Source organism: Thunnus thynnus, chromosome 16, assembly GCF_963924715.1.
Source record: "Thunnus thynnus chromosome 16, fThuThy2.1, whole genome shotgun sequence".
In the NCBI taxonomy this organism is placed as follows: Eukaryota; Metazoa; Chordata; class Actinopteri; order Scombriformes; family Scombridae; genus Thunnus; species Thunnus thynnus.
The window spans coordinates 21,974,419-21,999,226 of NC_089532.1; the positions used below are offsets into that span (position 1 = coordinate 21,974,419).

The 24,808-nt window shown below is 39.8% G+C and overlaps 2 protein-coding genes across 8 annotated transcripts in view; both read left to right on the forward strand.

Moving 5' to 3' along the window:
* The window catches only part of LOC137200483 (apoptosis-stimulating of p53 protein 1-like), a 50,004-nt gene extending 33,831 nt beyond the window's left edge, over window positions 1-16,173 (forward strand). For 2 of the 5 annotated variants that reach the window (XM_067615363.1, XM_067615361.1), the window contains exons 6-24: window positions 1,269-1,325; window positions 1,593-1,713; window positions 2,087-2,166; window positions 2,325-2,492; window positions 2,614-2,754; window positions 2,850-3,045; window positions 3,436-3,561; window positions 7,324-7,391; window positions 7,688-7,898; window positions 8,044-8,271; window positions 8,396-8,614; window positions 9,104-9,254; window positions 9,375-9,412; window positions 9,529-9,899; window positions 10,247-10,384; window positions 11,655-11,788; window positions 12,203-12,369; window positions 12,524-12,723; window positions 14,270-16,173. In XM_067615363.1, the coding sequence (XP_067471464.1) occupies window positions 1,269-1,325; window positions 1,593-1,713; window positions 2,087-2,166; window positions 2,325-2,492; window positions 2,614-2,754; window positions 2,850-3,045; window positions 3,436-3,561; window positions 7,324-7,391; window positions 7,688-7,898; window positions 8,044-8,271; window positions 8,396-8,614; window positions 9,104-9,254; window positions 9,375-9,412; window positions 9,529-9,899; window positions 10,247-10,384; window positions 11,655-11,788; window positions 12,203-12,369; window positions 12,524-12,723; window positions 14,270-14,311 (2,856 nt within the window). In that variant the 3' untranslated portion in view covers window positions 14,312-16,173. The remainder of the gene's footprint in view (window positions 1-1,268; window positions 1,326-1,592; window positions 1,714-2,086; window positions 2,167-2,324; window positions 2,493-2,613; window positions 2,755-2,849; window positions 3,046-3,435; window positions 3,562-7,323; window positions 7,392-7,687; window positions 7,899-8,043; window positions 8,272-8,395; window positions 8,615-9,103; window positions 9,255-9,374; window positions 9,413-9,528; window positions 9,900-10,246; window positions 10,385-11,654; window positions 11,789-12,202; window positions 12,370-12,523; window positions 12,724-14,269) is intronic. The other 3 variants (XM_067615362.1, XM_067615364.1, XM_067615365.1) reach the window with 3 other exon arrangements.
* Window positions 16,174-17,667: 1,494 nt separating this feature from the next.
* On the forward strand, window positions 17,668-23,043 carry sdsl (serine dehydratase-like). 3 transcript variants are annotated; one of them, XM_067614449.1, is made up of 10 exons: window positions 17,673-17,888; window positions 18,560-18,722; window positions 18,897-18,933; window positions 19,035-19,174; window positions 19,307-19,395; window positions 19,591-19,824; window positions 19,960-20,090; window positions 20,237-20,323; window positions 21,138-21,281; window positions 21,314-23,043. In XM_067614449.1, exons 2-9 carry the CDS (start codon window positions 18,576-18,578, stop codon window positions 21,239-21,241), a joined length of 969 nt encoding a protein of 322 aa, XP_067470550.1. In that variant the 5' UTR covers window positions 17,673-17,888; window positions 18,560-18,575; the 3' UTR covers window positions 21,242-21,281; window positions 21,314-23,043. The 3 variants fall into 3 exon arrangements, with proteins under 3 accessions (XP_067470551.1, XP_067470550.1, XP_067470549.1); XM_067614450.1 differs by having other exon boundaries at window positions 17,668-17,779; window positions 21,138-23,043; XM_067614448.1 differs by having other exon boundaries at window positions 17,674-17,888; window positions 21,138-23,043.
* The last annotated feature ends 1,765 nt before the right edge of the window (window positions 23,044-24,808 follow it).

Sequence of the window (24,808 nt, forward strand, 5' to 3'; positions counted from 1 at the left end):
TGTGTGTGTGTGTGTGTGTGTGTGTTTGAGAGAGATACAACAGGTCAGCTGTACTACGTGCCAGCACGATACAGAGAGAGGTGTAAACTGCCTCAGTCAGCACCACACATGACAGGCCTCTCTCTCTCTCTCTCTCTCTCTCTCTTTGTCTATTGTCCCTCAGAAGGCTGTTTGTTTTGTAATGTGTGCATGAAACATAAATAAAAATCAATTACCACTGATGTTTTTATTTTATTTTTACATGACATGGTGACACAGAGGCAGGGTGGTGCATTATTCTAATGGTACAAAGTTATAAAGTATTACATTTTCTGTGTCATATATAGTCAAATATATATAAAGTCCATGTGCTAATAAGGCTCTATGAGTGAGTCTTGTTCTGTTCTGTCATTGTATTCCTCACAAAGAGCCTATATAATGCAGCTTCAGCAGTGTCTTAAATGTCTTGTGAAGGATTAAGTGATAGGGCTTTCGAGCCATAATACAGTTCAATATTAATTATATTACAGGTCCTGCCCACTCATATAGGTGTTTTCAATGACTGGCTTATTAGACCACTGGAGCTATGTTGGGAATGATGTCACCAACTCTATGACACAGGTGCAATAAATTAACAGGAAATGAAGGGAGCTGTCAATCAAGCACAGTCTGTCCACACATACACAGTCCTGAGAAGAGGTCTAATCAGACAACATAAGTGAAAACACCTGTGTAAGAGGTGTGTAAGGTATATGTTTCTTAAAGCAGTGCAAACCGATAAATGATATTTGGATGAAATATCAGTCAAATGATTATCACTAGGAAATAACTGCATTTTTTTATCAGTCAGTGCTATTAGAATTTTAAATAATGACTAACTTGTATGTGAAGTATGTGCAATAAACTGCATTGCGGTGCAAGAATTAAGCAGCATACTGAAAAAACAACAACACAGGACTGGAAACTTTGATTAATGAATCGAAAATGCAATGTATTTGTCTTGATTATTTTTCACTTGATTAAACCCAATTTCCACACTACAGTATATGCCTTAGGGGATGAGAGGAGAGAGAGCAGAGGGGGGGAATAGGGATCATCCATTTTTAGTTCAGTTGTTATGGGTATTAATCATACAGTCTATGGTATTAAACAAATTCACAAAATGATCATGTTTGATGACGATGAAAGAAATCGAAGGTAATTGGGGTCACGCTTGTGTGTCTGCACCACTGAAAATGTCTCTGGAAATAAGTGAAAATCCCAAAATGCAATATACTTTTTCTCTGTAGGAGCAGAGACTGAGGTATCTTCAGCAGGGGGGCAGATCTAACCAGGGACAGACACAGGTGGGATACATATGTCTGTCTGTCATCTTTCAGTCTTTGGAAAAATGTTCTAACACCAGAACATACTGTACTGTTTGAGTTTGAAGCCCTTCATTTATATATACAGCAGAGACACTATAATCATTATTCCATACTAATTGCCATATGTCAAATGAATGGGTGTAAATTTGGTAAAGCAAGGTAAACTTAATGATCCTCTCTTAAAATCTGATAAAAATGCAAATTAGCTTGTGTTTTTTTTTCTTCTCCTTTTTCTCTCTTGTTTAGTCTGAAGCTGAAAAGCTGCAGCGGCTGAAGGAGCGAGTGGAGACGCAGGAAGCAAAGCTGAAGAAGATCCGAGCTATGAGAGGACAAGTTGACTACAGCAAACTGATAAACGGAAACCTGTGTAAGCCTAAACACACTGCAGAGATGATGACTATGGATTATAGGCACTGCAGTTTTATGACTACATATTAAAATGACTATTTACTGTACCGTGAATTTAATCTGGTGAAACAGCCTTGCTACTTCAAGCCTCCACAAGCAGGACTATCATTTTTTAGAACTTTTGTCATGGTCACTGAGTATGGAGCCACAAATTACACTATGTACTATAGACCAAATATGTTTTGCTCTTGTACGTATTGCTGTAGATTCATACACACTCAAAAACATAGATAGAATAAAATAGGCTTTTCTTGATACATAAAATAGCACTGATCTCATTTTGTTTTAAATATTTATGTGTAATTCGTCTTCCTTCTGGTTTCTGTCCCCAGCTGCAGAGATTGATCATGTTAGCAGCCTGTTTCAGGAGAAGCAGGCAGAGCTGCAGTCTGCTGTGGTCAGAGTCGACCAGGTAACATGGTTTTCACTGTAACAGGGTTTCACTGAGGTGGGGTGTGGTTTCATTATAACAGAGAGTCATAGTCAAGCAAAATTTATTTGGTCTAAACGCAGCTCGAGTCAAGTGAGTTGAGAGTTGTTTTTAAACTCTTTTTAAAATTGTCTTACCAGTTGACTCAGCAGTTGGAGGATCTGAGAAGAGGACGCCTTCAATTGCATTCTGTAACACCGCAGCAGGGGGCACCCACAGGACCCCAGGGTGCAAACACTGTCCAGAAAGGTTCACCCCTGTCTGGCCCTGCAGCCATGGAACTGAGGAAACTCTACCAGGAGCTGCAGGTAAATTACACTTTCTTATAGTCTCCTTCTTTCAACTCCAAAAAGCATAAAATGCAAATGAACCTATTCAAATTCTTATGGTCAGGTCACAAAATAAGATTTCTAATGCTCCCTGTGTTAGGCTCGTAACCGTCACAACCTGGAGCAGAGCAGCAAGTTGGCGCAGAACAAGGAGCTGTTGAACAAGAGGAACACGCAGGTCACAGTGATGGATCAACGCATCGGAGACCTGAGAGAACGACTGCATAAGAAGAGAGCCGAGGTACAAAACTTCATTCTTATCGTTGATTGGCATACAATTTACAAATCTTGACAGTTTGGTCTAATTTTTCTCTGTGTATTCTTGCCCCTCACTAGTTGAGTCGTATGAACGGAGGCGTCCTGTCCTCCCCTCAAACCTCTTCCCACCCGGGTGTTGGAGTTTCGGGTCGAGTGGCGGCTGTCTGCCCCTACATCCAGGTTCCAGCTGAAGGTAGACAGGAGGCGGGTTACCCCCTGCCATCTGACCCGCCTCCCAAACCCACCCCACTCAGCCACATCCGCTCCCTCTCAGGTTGGTACAATTCTCTTTCTTTCTTGATTGATTGCACTGTCTCATATCTCTGTCTGAGCTCTAACTTGCTGTCCTTCTATTTCCTTTTCCTGTCTGTCGGCTCCTTTTTTTTCCTTTCCCCTTGTCTGTTGATTTTATCTTAAATGTTGATATAAATGTTATTTGTGATTACTGTTTTGTCACTTGTTGATGACGTGGTGGTTGTTATTTTTGTGTCTGTCCTTGTTACTATCATGTGATGTCATTATGATGTCATATGTTGATGTGTTCGGTGGCTGTTACTGTTGTGGTTGGTCATGTTACTGTCACCTGTGCCTAATATTGTCCTGTTGACACTGTATTGTTGTTTTTGTGGTTATTATTGTTGTCGTGGTGGGTGTGGCCATACAGAGGAGGACAGGAGTGGCATCAGGAAGCCTCCCAGCCAATGGAAAGTGTCAGATTTAGACATCGTCCTCTCAGAGCCCACTGAGACGTGGGAGGGGCCTCGGTCCCCCCAGGAGGGCGACAGTAACAGTGAGTCCCTAGGAGGCACTAGAGAAACTCACTTACCACTAGTTCCGCTGGTGATAGATTAGCAGCACCTGGTTCCTCCCTCCTCCATCTGCACCCTGAGGTGTCATTAATACCTGATTCCAACACAAGTTTGTTGTATTGAGCCTGAATCTCAAGCTAAAAAGTGGGCTGAAAAAACGAAGGCTGCATTCAAACCATGCATGTTGGAGTGTTTTGGTCTACATATGGAACAGATGGGCAGGAAAGAGAACATAATTGAATCAGCTGCAGAAAATGACCTGAAAATGTTTGGGTCATGGATATAAGGATACAGACATGACATCTGATAGCCACCAGCTGCATGGGGTTAGGAAGCCTAATACAAAGAAATAAACTGAGGGCAAACCACAGTCTGGACTGAGACTCATGTTTAGTTTAGTTTTTCTTGTGTTCCGCCTGATGTTAACAGCAGAGAAGAGCAAATTACACCAAAGAGTTCAACATCTTCATCCACAATTGCAAAGTTAGAATAATCATTTTCAGGTCAGAAAACATTTCAGGCAACATTTCTAATATCTGTCTAATAAACAGACAAATTGACCACATGAACTTACTTAGATATGAGAAATAAAAATAATTTCAAGTATGCTGGACATCAAAGAAAAACTGAACCGTAGAATTACCACACATAGTATAATATTCCATCGACTTCAAGGAATAGTTTTACATTTTGGGAAATATATTTATTTACTGGACACTATTCCTATATTCGTATGATAAATATCAAGCTACAGCCAGCAGCCGTTTAACTTAGCTCAGCACAAAGACTGGAGACAGGGAGGAAACAGAACCTCTAAAACTCACTAACATTTTATATCTCATTAATGTACAAAAACCAAAGCGCAAAAATGACAAGTTGTGTTTTACGGTGGATCATGGGCTGAACCATTTTCTCATCACCTTGGGGTGTCCAGATGAATACATGTATTTCTCAAAATGTTGAAGTGCTCCTTTAATATAGTACATAATTGAATTAAATTAATAATCTCATTGGTTTAACTTAACTGGCATCTTCCGTTTATATAAGTAGCATCCCCCTCGTCAACATAACCTCTCATTAACCACAGATGGCTTTCAAACACCCATCTTTGCTTACAGTAACACATCAGCACACCCAGGCTGAAAGTAGCAAAATATTTTTACTCACATAGTTTAACTTAACTGGGTATAAACGAAGTGTCTTGAACTAGCCCTGTTACAAATCCCATTGTGTTCTTGAATGCCAAAGCAAATGCCACAGCTCTATTTATTGTCCCTGCTTATGTAATGTAGAAAATACATTGTTGTAAATCATGTCAACAGACCATTGCGCAGGCAGGCACAGCAAATGAATGAGAGGAAGTCTGAGGTACACTAACTTGTAGCTATATATAGTCTATATAATGTTTGTGTGTGTATGTGGGTGTGAGAGTGTGTTAGACAGAGAGAGATTTTAGTTGAGGGGAGCGCAGCGTCATGACAGCTGTTGTTGCTGTCATCAGAGAGATTAAGGCTCTCTAACAAATGTTAGCACTGGATATCTGTTATACTGTACAAGCATAGCAGTCAGTGGTGTTTATAAATTACACATGAGGAATGAAATGCATTAGACTAGAAAAGGAATGGTTTATTTATTCACTGAATATCCTTGTAATGGTTTCAAATTCCACTGACTTGACTTTGCTAGAAAGTGGTAACACGACCCATGAGCCTGTTCTTCTGAAACAAAATCTCTCTTTTAATGAGGAAGACTTGTATGTTAGACTGTTAAACTGATGTGCCAGTATGGTCCTTTAATTAAAAATCAGATCTGGTCCAGTCAGTGTTCTCACAGCAGCATGACTAGTAACAGTACATATGGTAAATGTAGTATTAATTAATTTAAAAATATTCAAATGGATAGTTTGACATTTTGGGAGATACACTTAGTTGCTCTTTTGCTGAGAGTTATATGAGAACATTGATACTACTTTCATGTCTGTATGGTAAATATGAAGCTACAGCCAGCAGCCAGTTAGCTCAGTGTATCACCTGTTATCATACATATTTCCAAGAATAAAGAGATTGGCAAACTCAATCCACATTAGATGAAACCTAAAGAAGATGCTTTAGTAAAAACCCTGAACCACCCTTTGTCCTTTGCACTAGGACGTACTGTGATGGTGCCCGTGCTGTAATCTGTACTGTCTTTCCTGCAGCACTGAGTGACCACTTCTAATCTGGGTTCTCAGGCAGATAGCCAAGTTTCCGCCTCGCAGAGAGCTGACTGTTTGTTTCCTGTCGTGACTGTTTTCTTCCTGTGGTCAGCAGGTTACAGCAGCGGCAGTCAACAGGTCGCACAGTACAGCTTACTGACTGCAGGGCTCCCAGGTTCGATAGTTAATCAGTATTAGTCTGTTATAGTGCCAGAACTGTGCTTGGCTGTACCACTGAGAGCTGGGCCAAATAGTTAGATATACAATGCTCAAAATGATACATTTGCAGTGAATGCTGTATTTTAGCTCACAGAAGTTTCACAACAACAATAACTGGATCGATATGAGTCTTAAAACAGCAGCTAAAACCTACTTGTGGTATAATGGGCTTTACTGAAACTAACCTTCCTTTTAGCTTACTGTTAAAATTCTGTGAAACTCTAAAGCATTAAGCCCAATGACCTTCAGGATTGTCACTAGTTAACAGGCAACAGTGGATCAAGATTGAGTGACTGACTGGTATTGTGACCTTAGTGTTGCATTGAACTGAGCCAGTTAGTTATGTAACAGCACCTCTGTGGCGACAGAGGCTCGGTTAAACTGGTACTTTCCATAGCTAACCGCTAACTCTGCTCACAGCACTGGCTTCATTTTGTAATTAAGAGCTTAGCATTTTAGCACAGCTAAAGATTTTTTTTTGCATCAGTCAAGTCTGTTTTAAACCTTCAAGGCAGCAACTTTTTCTGTTGTTTGGGAGTTTGGTATGCACTGTGTTTCAGGGATTTTACAGGAACTACAGTGCTGTGCGGTACCGTAAAATTGCCAGTTACAATGAATGTTTGTCTTCTTCACTTCCTGATACAGATGTTACCATGACAACAACCATTATTTTTACCACCAATTACATGATCAGAGAGACTTTTGCACCATTGATATACTACATACAGGATGCTAAACACATGTTTGCATTGAAGAATACATTGTAATCACCAGTATGAACATGTAGAGTAGTTGTTAAGGATTTAGCACTTGTTTTGTTGCATTACAGTGTTTGCTATGTTCATGCTTGACAATTGAAAGCCAGACAAATTAAAAATAACTTGATGATTCGCAGTTGGTTCCAAATGTTGCATAATTGTTATGCTGTCTGTGGACTGCGGTACTAATTCACTTCAGACCGAATGCTGTCATGTGAACAGCCTGACCTGCACTGTATTTATGTTCCTATAATAATATGCTTTTCATTTAATCATTCAGTTTGGCTTGTATATTTGTATTGAATCATTGGAGTGACTGATAATACTATAAATGACAGCTAATTAGCACCCAGATTCCTTCCATCATCTTCTTCGTATAACGTGAGCTTATTTTAATACCAAATCTCCTACTCCATAACCCTATCTTGACTTTCACCTGTTCTAACCTACTTTAATATACATGGTACATTAACATTTTCCTTCCCGTTTGTCTTTGTCTCCTCCCTAATGACTTTTCCTGTTTTAACATTTGTCCTTTTCTCAACACTCTCTCTCTCTCTCTCTTTATCTAGCCAATGAAGCATCATGGCCTAGCATCAGTAAGAGTGTGCCAGATTGGAAGGCCAACAGTCCAGAACAGGTACGGTTTCTACACTTGACACGAAGAGATAATAGTGAAAGCTATCATTACAGTCATTCGCATAAATATTGTAATTGATTATTGCTAGTAAATTATATTATAGAGACACTAAACTGTTCCTCGTTTTGCTGGACTGTTTGAAATTTTAAATTCAAGAAAATCTCAGGAGGAAAATCTTCAGCCAAAGTAGTCACGCAGGTTTTCACAGAGAAATGAGGTTATGTTGTCATGCTTTAGGAAAATCATTTTTAAACCCTCTTTTTTCATTTCAATGTCTCTCTCTCTCTCTCTCTCAGCAGCTTCCCTCTGGCTATGGCACCTACCCCAGTGCCGCCCACCAGGCAGCGGGGCATCACTGTGCCACCAGCTCCCTGCCCCGTTCTGCCCCTGGTACGCTGGGCTGGCCCCGATCCAGTGCTGCCAATGCCACCTCATCCTCCTCTTCAACATCATCCTCTTCGCAACAAATACAGCAGCGTGTCACTATCCCTCCACATCCAAGCCAAGGTAATTTTAGGACAAACACTGTCCTTTAATTGATGGGTGTTTGACCTGACGAGAGCCTTATAAACCAAGACAGTGAAACATATGGGACCTAAAAATACTCAGTCAGGATGATTGTATATTTTAATTTCTTTCTCTCTGGCATTAGGCTCTGCCACCACCTCCCAGCCGTCTCCACTGTCCCCACAAACTGAGCGAACAGATCCTCCTCCAGCAGTGGCTGTACGTCCCTATGTCCCAGACCATCCCTCCAGGCCTCAGTCCCCCAGGAAGGGCCCCGCCACCATGAACAGTAGCTCCATTTACAGCATGTACCTCCACCAGCCTCAGTCTAAAAACTATGGCTCTCTCAGCAACAGGACAACTGTCAAAGCAGGTATAAAATACATTTTTACAGATTGTGCTGTGTAGACTAAATATACTCTTTTTATTGTTCTTGCAATGTCCACAAAAGACAGTCTATCTAAGCACTATCTGTCCTATTTTCTTTCCCTCCACAGTCTATGGTAAACCCATCCTCCCCACATCCTCCACCTCTCCATCCCCTGTACCTTTCCTTCAGGGAGGAGTAGGGGGAGTGAGAACAGGAGGAGAAGATGTTACAGATAAAGACGGAGGAAAAGTAGGAGGAGGAGACAGCAACAATGGGCAAGTCCTCCCACCACCCAGCGTGGATAACATCCCTCGTCCCCTGAGTCCCACTAAACTCACCCCAGTTGGTAGGTACCAGAGGATAAATCAATAAAGTGCTGTCAATGTAGAAATTCTGTTTCCACAAAAACACATTTAGCTTTTCAGAGATCTTTATCTTGATTTTATGTTGCAGATGAAGGCACAGGCTTATCAAATAGTGGAACAATCTATTCAGAACATGTTATGCAATTACAAAGGACAAAAGTAAAGTAACAAAGCAACACTGCTGACTCATGATGACCTTGCTTTTGTGTGACCAACCAAATGCCAGCCAATGATTCTACAAGTGATTATTATATTAATATACTTATAATTTACAAAGCTGATTTCCTTCATAAGCCCTTGCTTAGAAAACAGAAATTTTGATACTAATCTTGAATATGAAAATTTAAATAATCTGACAAACAGCAGAAACTAATAATGTTTGCAATAAACAGATATCATAAGAAGAAATTGGTGGTTGTACTGTAAACCCTGCAGACTCCTTGTAAGATACTTTGATTTGCCCTCCACAGCCCACTCCCAGCTACGTTACCAGAGCGATGCTGACCTGGAGGTTCTCCGCCGCCGCCTCAGCAATGCCCCAAGACCCCTGAAGAAACGGAGCTCAATTACTGAGCCTGAGGGCCCACAGGGGCCCAACATTCAAAAACTACTGTACCAGAGGTCTGTGTTATGCTCTACTCCACCACATAGACAAAACAGTTTTTATGAAACTGAATTTGAAACAAAAACTGACTCAAGGCTGACAGCTAATCTGATTGTGATTTCTGTTGTGATCTGCAGGTTTAACACGTTGGCGGGAGGCATGGAAGTCGGCTCAGGTAAGACGCTGAGATATGATGATGATGTGGCTCTATATATTTTGTATTTCCCACAGCTCGTAATGGTTCTACCTACTTAAATGATCTTATATCGTCTGTTTCACTCTTTATTCCAGGCAACACTTTCTACCAGCCTGACTGCATTTTGGGTGAAATGGACAACATCCATTCAGCCAATGGGAATGTAGAACCGGGTGACAAGCACGTCACTTTGGCAGCGGTGGAGGGCGAAGGTCAAAACCTGAACACGGACTCCCGCCGCTTGTCCCCTCCTTCTGTTACTGTAGAAACACCCAATGAGAAGACAACAGCAACAGCAGAAACGACCAATAAAGTGTCTCCATCGCCAAAACTCAGCCCACCCCCTGCACCTGATAGACCGGAGGACCAGAATAATAACAACCAGAGAGGTTCTAGTCCTGCCCACACCATTATAAGCCGCGCCTCCCCTGCTCCATCACCACCTGCCCCACCTTCACTGCCCAAGGTAGGCATAGATTATAATTACACCTAATATAAACATAACTAGGACCTCTGTTTGCTAATATTGAAGCTTTATAATACCTCACTTGTTTCTCATCTTTTATAGCATTATATTGTGTTGTGTTCTTTTTTTTCTTTGCTTCTGAATTATGTTACTGCTAACCTAAACAAAATAATTGTTCTTTGTAAGACGCAATGTATTAGATTATGCAGTATGTACTTATTTAGCAACTCTTATTCTGCATTGTCAACACTTTCCTGTGTGTGTGTGTGTGTGTGTGTGTGTGTGTGTGTGTGTGTGTGTGTGTGTGTATGTGTGTGTGTGCCTCTCTCTCTCTGGGTTTGCTGCAGACTAAGCGAACTAACCTGAAGAAGCCGTCATCAGAGCGCACCGGTCACGGACTGAGAGTCAAGTTTAACCCTCTAGCTCTGCTGCTGGATGCGTCGCTAGAAGGAGAGTTTGATCTGGTGCAGAGAATTATATATGAGGTAAAACACAAGATTATTGTAGGGTATTAGTATTATAACACTTGATCATTTTTTAGATTTTTAAAGAGCATTATCTATCAATGGAGCTAAAGTAAATTCAAGTCAAGTTAAATTATATAGTCAAGTATTACATACAGTTTCTCAATGGGCTTGTAAAATGGACAAACAACCAGGAGGAGGAACAGTAAGAAATAAAATGTGGGGAGCAGAAGAGACAGCGCTTGAATTAGAGAGCACTGACTGAATGTCAACTTAGAATTGATTGTCCGCTGCATGGGAGTGGAAATGTATGCTGCAACTTCAAATTAGGGCAATTTCAGTGCTGTGAAAGCTCAAAAAGGCAGTTGGCTGGCTCAAGGTAAATAGGAGATTAGAGATGGGGGATTCTGAAGCCACAATCTTCCAGAGCGTAAACTAGGTGGACGATTTAAAAATCATGTGAACAATAATTTCCTCTGTACTGACGTAGGAACTGCAAAAACATTGTGAATCCTCTGTTAAGTGCACACATTCTGGGCTGTCTGTTAAGCAGGGCTGGGTATAGTTTGCTTGTAATACTTCCAATGCTGCACTTTTGATGCATTTTTGTGTTGAATGAAAAAACACATTTCCTTATGCAACAGAAGTATATGCGTACATGCCAACAATTATTGTACACCCACACACAGATTGCCTCCACAGATTTGCCATTAACTAGAAGATTCATAATACCTTCATGACAATACTAATTAATTTTGATATCTTTGATCCTCAGCAGTACTGTCAGGGGGAGAGATGGTCTCAGTTGTCAAGTGTGCAGAGTTTTTGTTGAGGACACACTTTGTATCAGTGTGTTACAGCAGCATAGTGAGAACAAAGCCTTACAGCACACATAGCGCCTACATCTTTCTCATCTATGCCCTGACATCTTTCAGCAGGTAGCTGGACAAAAGTGTTTACTGACTCTTCAAACTGCAAACTCTAGCCGATACTCTCGAGGAAAGATTCAGATGCTTCACATCAACAACGAGCTCAGTTTGATGGTTTCATTCCCCGAGGCAGTAAGACTGCTGAACAACTTCCTAGCTGTTGAAAAAAATGTTGCACTATCCTGAGTGGCACCTCTATTGTTCTCTCCACAAGGATTTTAACTGTTGAGGGTCTAAAGGATAGACAGATATTTTTAGGATTTTTCCTTTGTCGCCAGTAATTTGTGCCAATATTCAATACCTTCAAAATAGTTTAATATCTCTATATACAGTCATCTTTTCTTGTTATCTTTGTCTTTAAGGTGGAAAATCCCAGTATGCCTAATGATGAAGGCATAACTCCTCTTCATAACGCCGTCTGCGCTGGCCATCACCACATTGTAAAGTTCCTGCTGGATTTCGGAGTGAATGTAAACGCAGCAGACAGCGACGGATGGTCAGTACCTTCAATCATGTAATAGTCTGAACTAATAACAGATCAGTGGCAGCTGGAGGACTTAGAGGGGTAATGAACACACTCTGTGGCAGCGATGCTTGAGCTCAGCTCACAGGCAACAATGACGAGAAGATAATTGCATTTCTAATTCATTTTTGACTCAGCTGCCTTAGCAGTATTAAAGGAAGAGATTAGCAAGTCTAATGAGGATCCGCTTTCAGAAGTTACTTGATTTAATTGCTGATGCATCTGACTGAATTTACGTTGAGTTAATGTCATCCTGTTTCATGATGACATTGAGCGTGTTAAGTCTATTAGATTTATGGTGCAGGTACAGTATTCAACATCTCTGCCAGTATATTTATGATTATATTTTAATATTCTCTGTCTTATTTCATGCTTACTTTTTCCCAGGACTCCTCTGCACTGTGCGGCTTCATGTAACAGTGTCCACCTCTGTAAGATGTTGGTGGAGTCGGGGGCGGCCATTTTTGCCACAACAATTAGTGACGTCGAAACAGCGGCAGACAAATGCGAAGAAATGGAGGAGGGCTACACACAGTGTTCTCAGTTCCTCTATGGTAGGTAGATAAACAAGGAAGTAGAGAAATTTAAATCTACTTCACGGAAAAAATGGCAAATACACAGTTTTTCCTGTTGGAATTTAAGGAAAAAACACTGAAACTGCATTTACACATCATGATGACACTTTTCTTTATTCCTTACCTCTCCCAGGTGTACAGGAGAAGTTGGGTGTGATGAACAAAGGCTTGGTCTACGCTCTCTGGGACTACACTGCCCAGCAGGCTGATGAGCTGTCCTTCAGCGAGGGTGATGCCCTCACCGTTCTGCGTCGCCGTGACGACACTGAGACAGACTGGTGGTGGGCGAGACTTAACGACCGCGAGGGATACATACCCAGAAACCTGCTGGGGGTGAGTACAATTACACATGGATAAAACAGACACATTGAGAAAAAGAAGAGCATTTTTTATATAAAACATCACCCAACAGAATCTTAAAATGTTTTAGGGTTAAAAATGTTTATCCCACCTATGAGGAGCATAGTAGGTGAATGCAGTTTTTCCCAGTTCTGTATTCATATAAGAGATATCCAGTGTAATGCATTCTCGTGGTGGTATCCCATATTTCTAAGTCTTAAAAGTGATGATAAATAAAATGGTAGCTTATTTAGGAGGCTTTATAAATAAAAAAGAAGACAGTGTTTTTCCCTTGAAGTTTTAAGTGATGTCCACCCCACTTTCTCATAGAGGATACAATGATGGGTTCTCAAACTGTCACTTGTAATAAATCTAAGAGGACTGTGATACACAGTTCTGCACATACCTGCATATTACACCTAATTATTACGTTGCAGGTTAAAGTAAAAGCCCAGAGACAGCTGTCACAGAAGTTTAACAACAGAACTCAGCAGATGTAATACATAATTCACTCTACTCTCCCTTGTGGCGTATCACTCCGCTGGGCTAAATATTGCAGCAACAAGTACCTGTAACATGCACAGTTATATAGTTCCCATCAGAACACAGAAGATATTTTAAAGTTTGCAATAAATGTAGTTACCAGTCCATCATCACAGTAAACTAAGTAAAGGAAGTTGTTCTATAAACCAAATTTCAACCAAAATAAGTCTCATTTTAAATAAACATGCATTGTGGGTGTTTGGATTCTAACCAAATACAGCAAAAACTAACACAGATCAGATGTAAATGCACATGAAAAAAAAAACATGTTTGGTGTCAGCACAATTAATGAAAAACTTCTTAAAAGATTTACTGGAATTGTGGTGGACAGGTCAAACTTGGGTCTGAATGAATGAATAACCATAACTTTATAATGATTATTTATGAGCCACAGCAATAAAACTAGCAGCTAACACCATATGGCCCCACTCCCAAACTCTAAAAGAAATGCTTACTAAATAAATAAATCATTTTAATTGTAAAACTGAAGTGACAAGAATAATATTGGTGGCTGTAACAGAGAGTTAGAGAACTATTCATTAAGTTTATTCTTCACACAAGCCCTGTAAGCCTCAGGGAGAACAGTGTGTACACACTCCATAATGCTCCAAACCCAATTCTTCCAACAGAACAGCTGAATAGTAGCTTTAATTAAACTGTCCATCACAGTGTCCCTTTACAGCTCCAATTATATCGCTGCAGCTGTACTGTATACATGCTGCCTCTGCGTAAATAATCACTGAATGTTGCTGTTTACCTTTAGCAATGCAAGTACCAGTTCTTGAGTGGTCGATTTACACTAAACATGGGGTGTCACCAGAACTCATTTCCATTCATTCCCATTAGGTAACATGTTTCACCAGTGGAGCCAGCTTCTCAAATGGCAGATTTTATTCCCACACAGTGTCTTACGGTCTTCCTCCATGATGTTCAGGCACCTTGAGAGCAGTGTTAACATGATGTAGTGACCCTGCCCTCTCTCCTCCTCTCTCTCCAGCTGTATCCAAGGATCAAACCCAGACAACGTTCACTGGCATAAAGCCCAGATCAGTAGCCACGCGCACGCCCGAAGAGGCCGCATGCACGCAGAAAAGAAGAGCAGCAGCGTGTGGGCGGACACATTAGGCGAGAAAGAAAGAAGAAACTGATGGAGGAGTGGAAGAAGGAACATAAAGATGGAGCTCACACCTCTGATGAAGCAACTTTTTTTTTTTTTCTTTTTTTTGGTTTGTTTGGATGTAACGCTGGAGCCACACAGCCAAAATATATTTCCACTTAGTTGTTGCAGAAGTAAAAGAAATTGCCTGAATCTTATTTTGAGCAACAGTACAGTAGCTTGACAGCTTTACAAGAGTTCAGCCGCATGACAGACACCGAATTTAAAAAAAAATCTAATTTGTCATTTGGATGCAGCTTCAAGTTCTACTTCAGTTCACCCAGCTCAGAACATTAAAACATGAGCTTTGAATTATAGGGCTCAATCTAATATTCTTGACCTTTGAATGTCACTTTATTTTTGTATGGTGTTGATCTTGTAAAGAAAAAAAAAACAAAAAACAAACCAAACACCCAGATTATAATACTAAGCTCATGACCTGCATAGCAAAAAGATTTGCTCATTCTCAATCACAATAAACAAAGTACGTTGTCTGAAAACTTGTCTTTCACACTGCGGTGTGAAGATTTTAAATGCAGTAAACTTACAGGTTAGATCAGGTGAAAGTAAGTGTGAGATGTGAAATGTGAAGATGGAGAGAGTGAAGTGAGAAGAGGGGAACAGACGAGGTAACTTTGAATGTGTGTGTTAAAGCAAGTCAAGTTTTGTCAGGAAAGATGTTAAAGTTTAGCCAAAAGACTAAAGAACAGAATCCAACAAGCATTTGATGCACGGTGCCCGAAATAAACATCATCCCACACGAGCACCAGATGTTCACAATTTAATATTATGGCATGCTAAAAAGGTTTGAACTGATATCAGAAGAATATTTTGGTTCTGATTTCACGAAATGATACAAGGAGCGTCTCTGGACAATTACAGATGTCTCAACCTTTCAGTATTGTGTATTAATGTTGACTCAGCACTGGCGCATGCTGTCATAACATCTGTTCAACTTTAACATGGTTGCTGGTACAGGAGAAAGAAGGGGAAAGAAAGGAAAACAAGAAAGTGGCTGGAATGTTTTTTTGTAAAATATAATGGAATTTGTGAAACCAAAGTACATAAAGTGGGTGTAGAGGTAACGGAGGAAAAGGAATTGAATGATAATTTCTTTGTATGAAAATAGCATTCAGTCCACTGTTGCTGGAAACCATTTCTAACCAAGTTAAATATAACACACAAAACTCCTGTGGCTATTTTTTGCTACTCCTTACAAACCCTGGAAAGAAACTCCTGCCTTCAGGGTTGAATATATATATATATAAGTGTGAAAAGGGCTAAATTAGCCCGGAGTGAGTGAATAATCTAAAGTGTGAAAACAACTTGAGTTCATCTCTCTGGTTATGATTTTTTTTTCAATATTTACATATTTGAGTAGTTGTATGAAATGTATTATTCCCCTGATTTGTGATTTTATTTAAAACAAACAGTGTTTTTCTATTATTATTAATATTATTATCATTATTACCATTATTATTATTATTATTATTACTATTAGGACACACTGCTCTGATTTCTTTTCATCTGGGCCAGGTCAGTGCACTACTCACTGCTGCCACCCAGTGTACACCAAGGCTGTGACACTGAACAGTGTCATTCCCTTTTACACATGCTGTGTATGATATGAAGCAATAAGTGTGAAGTTTGGTGTGAGAATGGCACGTTGTACCATTACATTGTGTATATGCAACCTGTAAGTATACAGCTAATGTACAATAATAATAAAGAAAGTATAATCCTTACAGAGAATCAAATCTGTGACCGTGACTGATATGTGGTGAATATTGTAAAGAGAGTAAGAGGAATGAATGGAGAATAATAGAGTACGATATCTAATAGAACATAATCAAATGTAACATGCATGAATGGAAGAGTGGAGAAGAAAAGAGTAAGTCTGTAACAGCTGGATTGCCTTCACAGCAGTCTAATAATATAATATAGAAAATTACAAAATATAGACAAATTACAGCAAAAGTACCATTATTCAAAATGTCAAATATCATAATATAGAAAGAAACAATAATATATAGGCCATCATCTCTCTCTCTGTCTGTCTGTCTCTCTCTCTGTGTGTCTCTCTCTCTGTCTCTCTCTCTCTCTCTCTCTATCTCTCTCTATCTCTCTCACACACACATGCACACACACTCACAATTCAGCCTTGGTAATAAACTGTGGACTTTAGAGGGGAATTCACTGGTTTGTCATTCAAGTCTTTGCAGGTTCTTCACACGTAAGTTTCTTTCTAATTAAATCCACAACATTATCACTTGGTTTTTGTTATTGACTTTGTGAGGCAGAATTTTCTCTTATCAAGAGCTAAAACATGATGAATCAGGATCAACTTAGAGTAATTAAAAATACAAACAACATGTGTCAGATTACCACACATAACAAATGATACGGAAAAACATGCTTTCCAAAGACAAGTGGATGGAATAATACCATTTTGTAGGCTTATTTAAAATCTCAGTAGAACCCTGGAAGTCTAGCAGGTAATCACAAAGGTGATACAGAATCACAGCTGAAATAAAGGGGTTTATGACTCCATTCAAGTGTCCTGTTTCTTCTCTAAGGATTGCCTTATGAAAGACAATCGTTAGCTCCATGCAAAGCAATCTATATCTTCTGACCTTTACACAATAAAATATAATTTAATTAATATAAAAGAATAGCCCATTACATGTCCACTATTATTGCACAGTTATAGGTAAAAATCTAAATTTTACTTGACTCTATTGTAAAGTATGCAGAAGAGTGTGATTTATTCCTACAAGCTCCATAATATTGACATACACATATAACATTTTGAAGTAGCAACCGGAAGTGGTAGTGTTTCGCTCATGAATGTATTATAAGACCTCTTATAATAAATCAATGGTTTCGCTGGCTTGAGTGGCTGTCTGGCTCACCTGATACAAACTAGATAGACGTCATGACCTCATCAGCTCCTAAAGTGAAGCAAAGACATGTGGATCGTGCCCTGGTGGCTGGCTGCAGTATAGGTTATAAGTCCCGCCCCCTCCATGTTAGTGGATGGGGCATGAGCCAAACTAAAAAAAATCAAAATACACTTCAAATAAATATTCCCCCCGCACGGTATCTGTAGTTTTAGGTAGACATTATCGCGCTGATGTTTTTACAAGCGCTCATTTTTCTGATAAATTGGTTTTTAATTAGTTATTCGACGATATAAAAAAGGGGGTGGGACGTCATGATTGACAGCTGTGGCAGCCGCTCTCAAACCTCCGTCAGACGGTACTGCGCAGACTCTGGTTCCAAACGACATCACACAAGCAAGATGGCAGCGCCCATGGAAAGAAAATATTTCGGCTTCACTCCTGCGTAGCGGTAGGAGCATATTGCTGTGTGACGTAATCTGAAAACATGATACATTTTGCATTAAAGAAACCAGCTAAACACTTAACGGTCTGAGGCTCGTTCAACAAGATATCCAAACGTAAGTCAACGTTTCATATCTTTAAATGCGCTGTTACATAATGACGTAGAGTGCAACACAGTGTCCGTCATTTGGTTAGTTTACGTTGTAAGTTACAGTGTCACGTTACGTTTTATAATCATGTAGTGCAGTTTACAGCCGCTTTTTGCACAACTTCTGAGCGTAGAAGTTCATCCTCAGACAGATTTACAGAATAGTAATATCAGGACAAAGGTTACTGTGTGCAGAAGAAATACTCCAATAAAGACTGAGGTCCACATTTAACACATCAAACCAAACAGTAAAATATACACTTTAAACTCAATAAGTCAGTTAAATGTCTGTGAGATTTCTGTTGTGAATCAATGAAAGAATAACCGGAACTATGTTTGTGGTTTTAACTTGTAAACTTCTGTTTACTTTCATTAGTTGTTGCCGCTACCTCTGTGTCATACAAACAAACTGTCGCATCTTGTGAACTCTGGTTTTATAAAAAAATCATTGCAAGTATGTTTCCTCCAGCACCCAAAAGCAACATTGGCAATGCATGGTACATAACAGGGCAGGACACAACAGTGAGGATATGTAGTCCTAATGATTATATAAATCTATCGCCAAAACAAACTGTGAATCACCTGCTGACCCCACTTTGTAGAAAAAACATTGAGACTTGCACATTGTTTACTATTCAGTGAAATCAGTTGCACCATGGATGAGCATTTCCACGTGAACACACCACTGCTGGAGAGCGTCACAATGTCCAAACTGGTGGGAACCACCGTCTATCTGAAGATGGAGAATTCACAGCCGTCCGGCTCCTTCAAGATCCGCGGCATCGGACACCTCTGCCAGCAGGTAGAAACCCCGAACCCTCTCTTAGTGCCTTTTCTTCAAATCTATCAGACTGTCCAATGTGTCATTTTTTTATTTTAAGACTTACATTGACTGAGTGTGAGTCTGACTGTGGCATAGATCTCAGAAAAGCATTTAAAATCTTCCCCTTTTTCATGTCTTTGCTCTCCTCTGCAGCTCGCCACACAGTCCAAAGGAGTTGTCTGCGCTTCAGGTAACATCTCTACTATTACACAACATGTTAATATGCACAATAAAATACAGTAACAGTAGACTGTGTTGACTGTAATATAACATGATATGGCTTTATTCTAGGTGGTAACGCAGGTATGGCTGCAGCCTATGCAGCCAGAAAAATGGGTGTACCAGCCACCATCGTACTTCCCTCTTCATCTCCTCAGGTGGTGGTCCAGAGACTTCAGGATCAGGGTGCTACTGTCAACATTACAGGCAAGGTAAAGTATAACATCACATATTTGTCTGTTTTTTACCTCTTTGTGGCATAGATGTCAACTCTGATCTGATCATGCTTGTCTGATTTGTAATTTTTTTTCACTCTTTGGAATGAAAAGTTTTTTCCTTCATAGGTTTGGGATGATGCGAATGCAGAAGCTCTCAGACTGGCAGAAACTGAAGGACTGACATATGTTCCTCCATTTGATCATCCCCTCCTGTGGTAGAAACATTCATCACAACTCATGTGGCCAATTTTTGCAATGTACTGCTAATGCGATGTTATTTCCTTATATTCAAACTCTTAACTGTATCTCTCTCTCTCTCTCTCTCTCTCTCTCTCTCTCTCTCTCTCTCTCTCTCTCTCTCTCTCTCTCTCTCTCTCTGTTCACACACACACACACACCCATATGACTAGGCAGGGCCACGCCAGTGTGATCAAAGAGTCTGCAGCCTGTTTGGGTCCCAGTGTGAAGCCCGGAGCAGTGCTGGTGTCTGTGGGCGGAGGAGGGCTCCTCTGCGGGGTCATCCAGGGCCTAAAGGATGTAGGTTGGACGGATGTACCTGTCGTCGCCATGGAGACGAAGGGGGCCGACTGTTTCAATGCTGCAGTCAAGGCGGGGAGGTTGGTCACCTTGGATGACATCACCAGGTGAGACGTTAAAGGAAATCAAATGTTTTCCGTCTTTCGGCTTGCTTGAATATCTGAAAACGTGTTTTTAAAGTAAAATCGAGTCACGTAAACCGGCTTCATCCTCCTGTTTGCCTCCATTTGTCTTTCCCACAGTGAGGCTAAATGTCTCGGAGCAAAGACAGTTTGCAAGAAAGCGTTTGAATACAGCCAGTGCAGCGAGCTGACGATCATTTCCGAACTGGTGACTGATCAGCAGGCTCTGCATGCTGTCGAAACATTCCTGGGTGAGTGTGTTTGTGTGTGTGTGTGTGTGTGTGTTTCCATGTCGGAAAGTACTTCCCACCCAAACAAAAACTTACTCTAAAGAAAGATGAATAAACTCTCTGCTTTTGGCTTCATGTTGTCTTTGCCTTTGTGTGTGATCTTGTAGATGAGGAGCGTGTGCTGGTTGAGATGGCATGTGGAGCAGCACTGGCAGCTGTCTACAGTGGAGTTATAGGCAGATTACAGGATGAAGGTAACTGCTGTAAAGTCATCATCATGCTAATAGAAATTCACTGGTTCTGTTAGGCATCTTTCAAAGCACCTACTGTACGCAGGAAAATCCATCTCATGACTACTTTCTTAATTTTCTCAAAAAAATCTTTTGGCATGGTCTTTCTTCTCTCTGTCTGCTCCACCTGATCCGTCGCTCACATCACATACTGTATATTTCAACATCTTCCTCTTTGTATGAGCAGGCTATCGTCTCTCTCTGATATCTGCCTGGTTCATATTCAGTATTACTATGGCACCAGAAACCTCAGATGTGGTGTACATGTGTTTCAGAAATGATACATTTGACAACATGTGATAAGTTGCACTAAAATTTAAGGATGAACATGTTTCTACTGAAATTTAATTCATCTGTTGTCAGTTCTTTTTATGATAACTCTGACTGCAACTAACAATTATTTTCATTATCGATTAATCTGCCGATCTCGATTAATTGTTTTGTCTATAAAATATCAGCATATAGAGAAAAATGCCTGTTATAATTGGTGACGTCATCAAATGTCTTGTATTGTATGATCATCTGTCCAAAATCCAAACATATTCTGTTTGAAGGTTATGACAGTTGGTTTTAACGTTTTGCATGTGAGGTTTAACACAATGAGCATGTTGATGAACATGTCTGAGAGTTACACACTCAGTGCATCACTGGATCATTTGAAGATATTTGTACTTTATGTTTTTTTTAGAAAACTTCTCCAGTTACTCCTTTCTAATAGAGGGGAAACTTTTATAGATGACAGCAGATGCTCAGCTTGATTTGTGACTCTCCTTTTTAGGTCGTCTGCCGACTCTCTTAGGCCCCCTGCTGGTGATAGTGTGTGGAGGCAGCAGTGTTGACATGAAGCAACTGTCCCACCTCAAACACAAACTGCAGTGTTAAACTTCTGTATATGTGCAGGTGTATGTGTGTGGATGCATAGCAATAATGTGACAGGGCAATGTTGGACTGCAACAGCTAAAAACATCATTGCATTAATCCTCTGATCGGTGAACGGATGAATTAATCAGTTAAATTCCTGGAAATTAAAAAATATGTACACTACAGAAATTAATTGTATATTTTGTTAGAGAAGGTCTTATTTTTAATGTCATTACAATGGTAATTTAAGGATTAGTGTGTCTTCTGTTGTGTATTTTTAATGTCACATTAAATATTAAAATACAACAGCTGAATAGTTACAGTGGAATTCAATTACGAGGTTTCCCCACATGGTGGTGTCACAGTTTAACGTACTGACCATCCACAGAAACTGGGCAAGTAGATCATTTCATGGAAATGTGCTTTTCTTGCTTCCAAAACATTTGATGAAGTGAAGGTTTCATCTTAAATGAATCAGACTAATGCAGCACTGACAGTCTGACGCATAGCAAAACATTATATGTCTTTAATTTTGTTCTTACATTTCTTATTAACTTGAGGAATCTAGTCCCAAATATTTGTGCACAAGTCTTATCTTTGTCTTCCTGTGGAAACATTTTTTTTTATTATCATAGAACAACACTTTTAATACTGTATTGTTATAAGATGTCATTTTCATTTTCACATTAACTTTAGTCCAGTCAATTTGTGCTATGTGTAGGAAGCTATTGCTATGGAAACAGCTCTTCACTGTTCTGTCTGCGTCAGAGAAGTGAGTGGTGAGAGTTGCATTTAGCCACCTGTTGATAGTCACAGCCTTCTAAAGTCAGACAGTTATATAAGATATTATATAGAAGAAAATAAATGGTCTTCATGCTAACATCATCATCACTGTATGTTCTATCTCTCTACCTCGTCTATGCAGAAATACCTGAAGTGGTTTACCAAACAAAAACATTTCTTTTTATTCATAAAAAATAAACTACTGGATTTAAAACACGTCCATATAACCCTGTGGAAGTGCATATTGGAGCTTTGTGATGATGTCGCAGTGCAGGCTGTGGTATTTTTACAAGAGGTGCTTTGTTAAATAAAGGTGAACTGTAATTTACATTTATATATAATAAAAGATAATTTATTTAAACAGTAATAAGATTGATTTGATCATACTTGAGTAGTTATTTTTTAAGTTCGTTATTATCAGACTTTCAGTCGACACATTAAAACCGGACTTGATTCTGAAATCTGTTTGCAGTAACAGTCGCTCAGCGGTTTGACAAAAAACTACTAGATTACTTTCTGAGCTTTTAGCCTCACTTTGTGGCCTTCATCAACAGATGAACTGTGATTACTGTGATTACAAGAACTGTGAAGTTCACTCAGCAGGTTCACTGAAGCTCATGTGACTCAGTGGCTGCTGTTTGTCCATCAGAGTCTAAAAACCATTTGTCTTTAAACGCATTCAGTAAAAACATGACAGATTGTATTTGCCATGTTTAACTTTATGATATTAAAGGATAAAACAAAACAAAAATAACTTATAGGCCTATGTAATATAAATGATACATGTATAGAATAAATGAATTAGTTGATTAAGTAAATCTAAGACCGGACCAGTTCTCCTCTTCTCAGTTGGTTTGAGTGGCTTTGATGACTCAATTTGTTTATGGTCTGAAAGTCTGGGAAAAACACTCAAAGACAAACTACTGTGCAGTACATCCTACTATATGGAAAGAAATCTTGGACTTTTGTTGTTGTGTGTGATTTAATGTCCTCTTTCTCATGAAGTCTAATAAACTAAACTAAAAATTTGTCGCACTTGATGTTAAGTCTGGTATTGTGTGTTTTTCCATTACATCCAATAGTTTTACAAGATGGACGTCATATACATATATATATATATATATATATATATATATATATATATATATATAATTCATTGTGTTAACTGACAGAAAACTCTGCAGGATACCTCACTTGTTTACACATTCAAACACACAACTTCCTTTCTTCAGTGTTCCTGTTGAATCAGTCATTCTGTACTGCGGTGCTTGCCTTGAGGATTATTAAAGTTGGTATTCAAGGCCAGCTCTTCTATGCACTGAATGCAGAAAATATGAAAGAGCCTGAAAGTCATACCAGTTTCAAAGAGGGAGATAAAGAAAAATTAGTTAAATTACATGTTTTGCTTTGAGCAAAAGGGAAGGTGTCTCTTTGTACACTCTCTATACATATTGAGTAATTACACAGCCCTGAGTATGTTATGACCTTTATTGGACATTTACAACATCTTAAAAACCATTAAGTCTATTCTGAGATGCTTGTTGCTAAGCAATAAACATCCTTGCTTGTTTTAAATGACTAGGTGATGTAAGTCTGTATTTTGCGTTTATGAAACCACCTCTCATTCAGTCACATTGTGTGCTCCTCTGATTAACCAATTCTCCCAGCGGCACCATAACAGCATCAGACTGACTGAACTGAGTAATTCCCAGGAGCACAGGCGGCGTTATCACCACAAGGTCATACGTGGAGTGGACATGATTGTACTGTAAATGCTGGTCTCTCATGCCACAGCCTCACAGTAAATAGAGAAGAGAATATTAACCCTCTGATGCACAACATATTCAAAACCTTTTAATGCATTACACCAGTCAAAAATGACCTAAAATAATTAATGCTTGGATTGTATTCATTTGTGACTTTCCCTTCATAATGTACACATCACTGTATTACATAATTGATTACAATGTTATTGATCTGGACAGTAGGGCTGTAGTGAACAAAACTGACAAAAAACCCCTCTAAACTTAAAAGTGTCAACATCCACTTGTATTCCTTTGTTCTTGGACAATCATCAAATAACCACAATGTGTTTGTCGTCGTGATCCTTGCACTAAGAGCACTAACTGCTGACTTTTCAGACATTGTAGTGAACTATACTGATAGTCATCATGTGAAGCTGATCTCTGAGGCACACTCACTACATTTGGACCCTGTGCAGCACAGTCGGGATCATCATGTTCAGAGGGCTCTATTTTTCATGAATCCAGTGGCGCACGTCGCAGTCAAGTGCGCCCTGCGCAGCGTGCCGGGGTTGTGCCCAGCGCGCTTTTACTGTTTCCCGTGGCGCACTCGGGTCCAGGGTGGGATCTAAAAGAATATTTTATCATACGTTATAGGTGGGCGTGTGAAAGTCACTAATTGCACTGACAGTTTGGGAATCCTGTGGAGATATTTTTTTCACAGGAAACCTGATTTTTTTTGTCGCGTAAAAGTTTCAAATATAAATACAGCAGCTCAAATATGCTTTTGGCATGGTCTTTCTTTCTAGAATGATGATGTCTTTTTTTTCAAGGTGAATTCACCTTTCTGGAGGCGCACTCATTAATCAAGATTGCAGTGCGCTACTGGGTTGAGCTCGCAACACCCTCAACTGCGCCTCTCCTACCCCTGTGGCGCACGGCGAGTCACCAAGATACCAAAACCGGCGCTGTTGAGGAAATAACCTCAGTCCCGCCGCAGGAAAATAGCAGCTTGCCACTGCGCTTTGCGGGGCCAGAGACTTTAGACACTGAATCAGTGCTC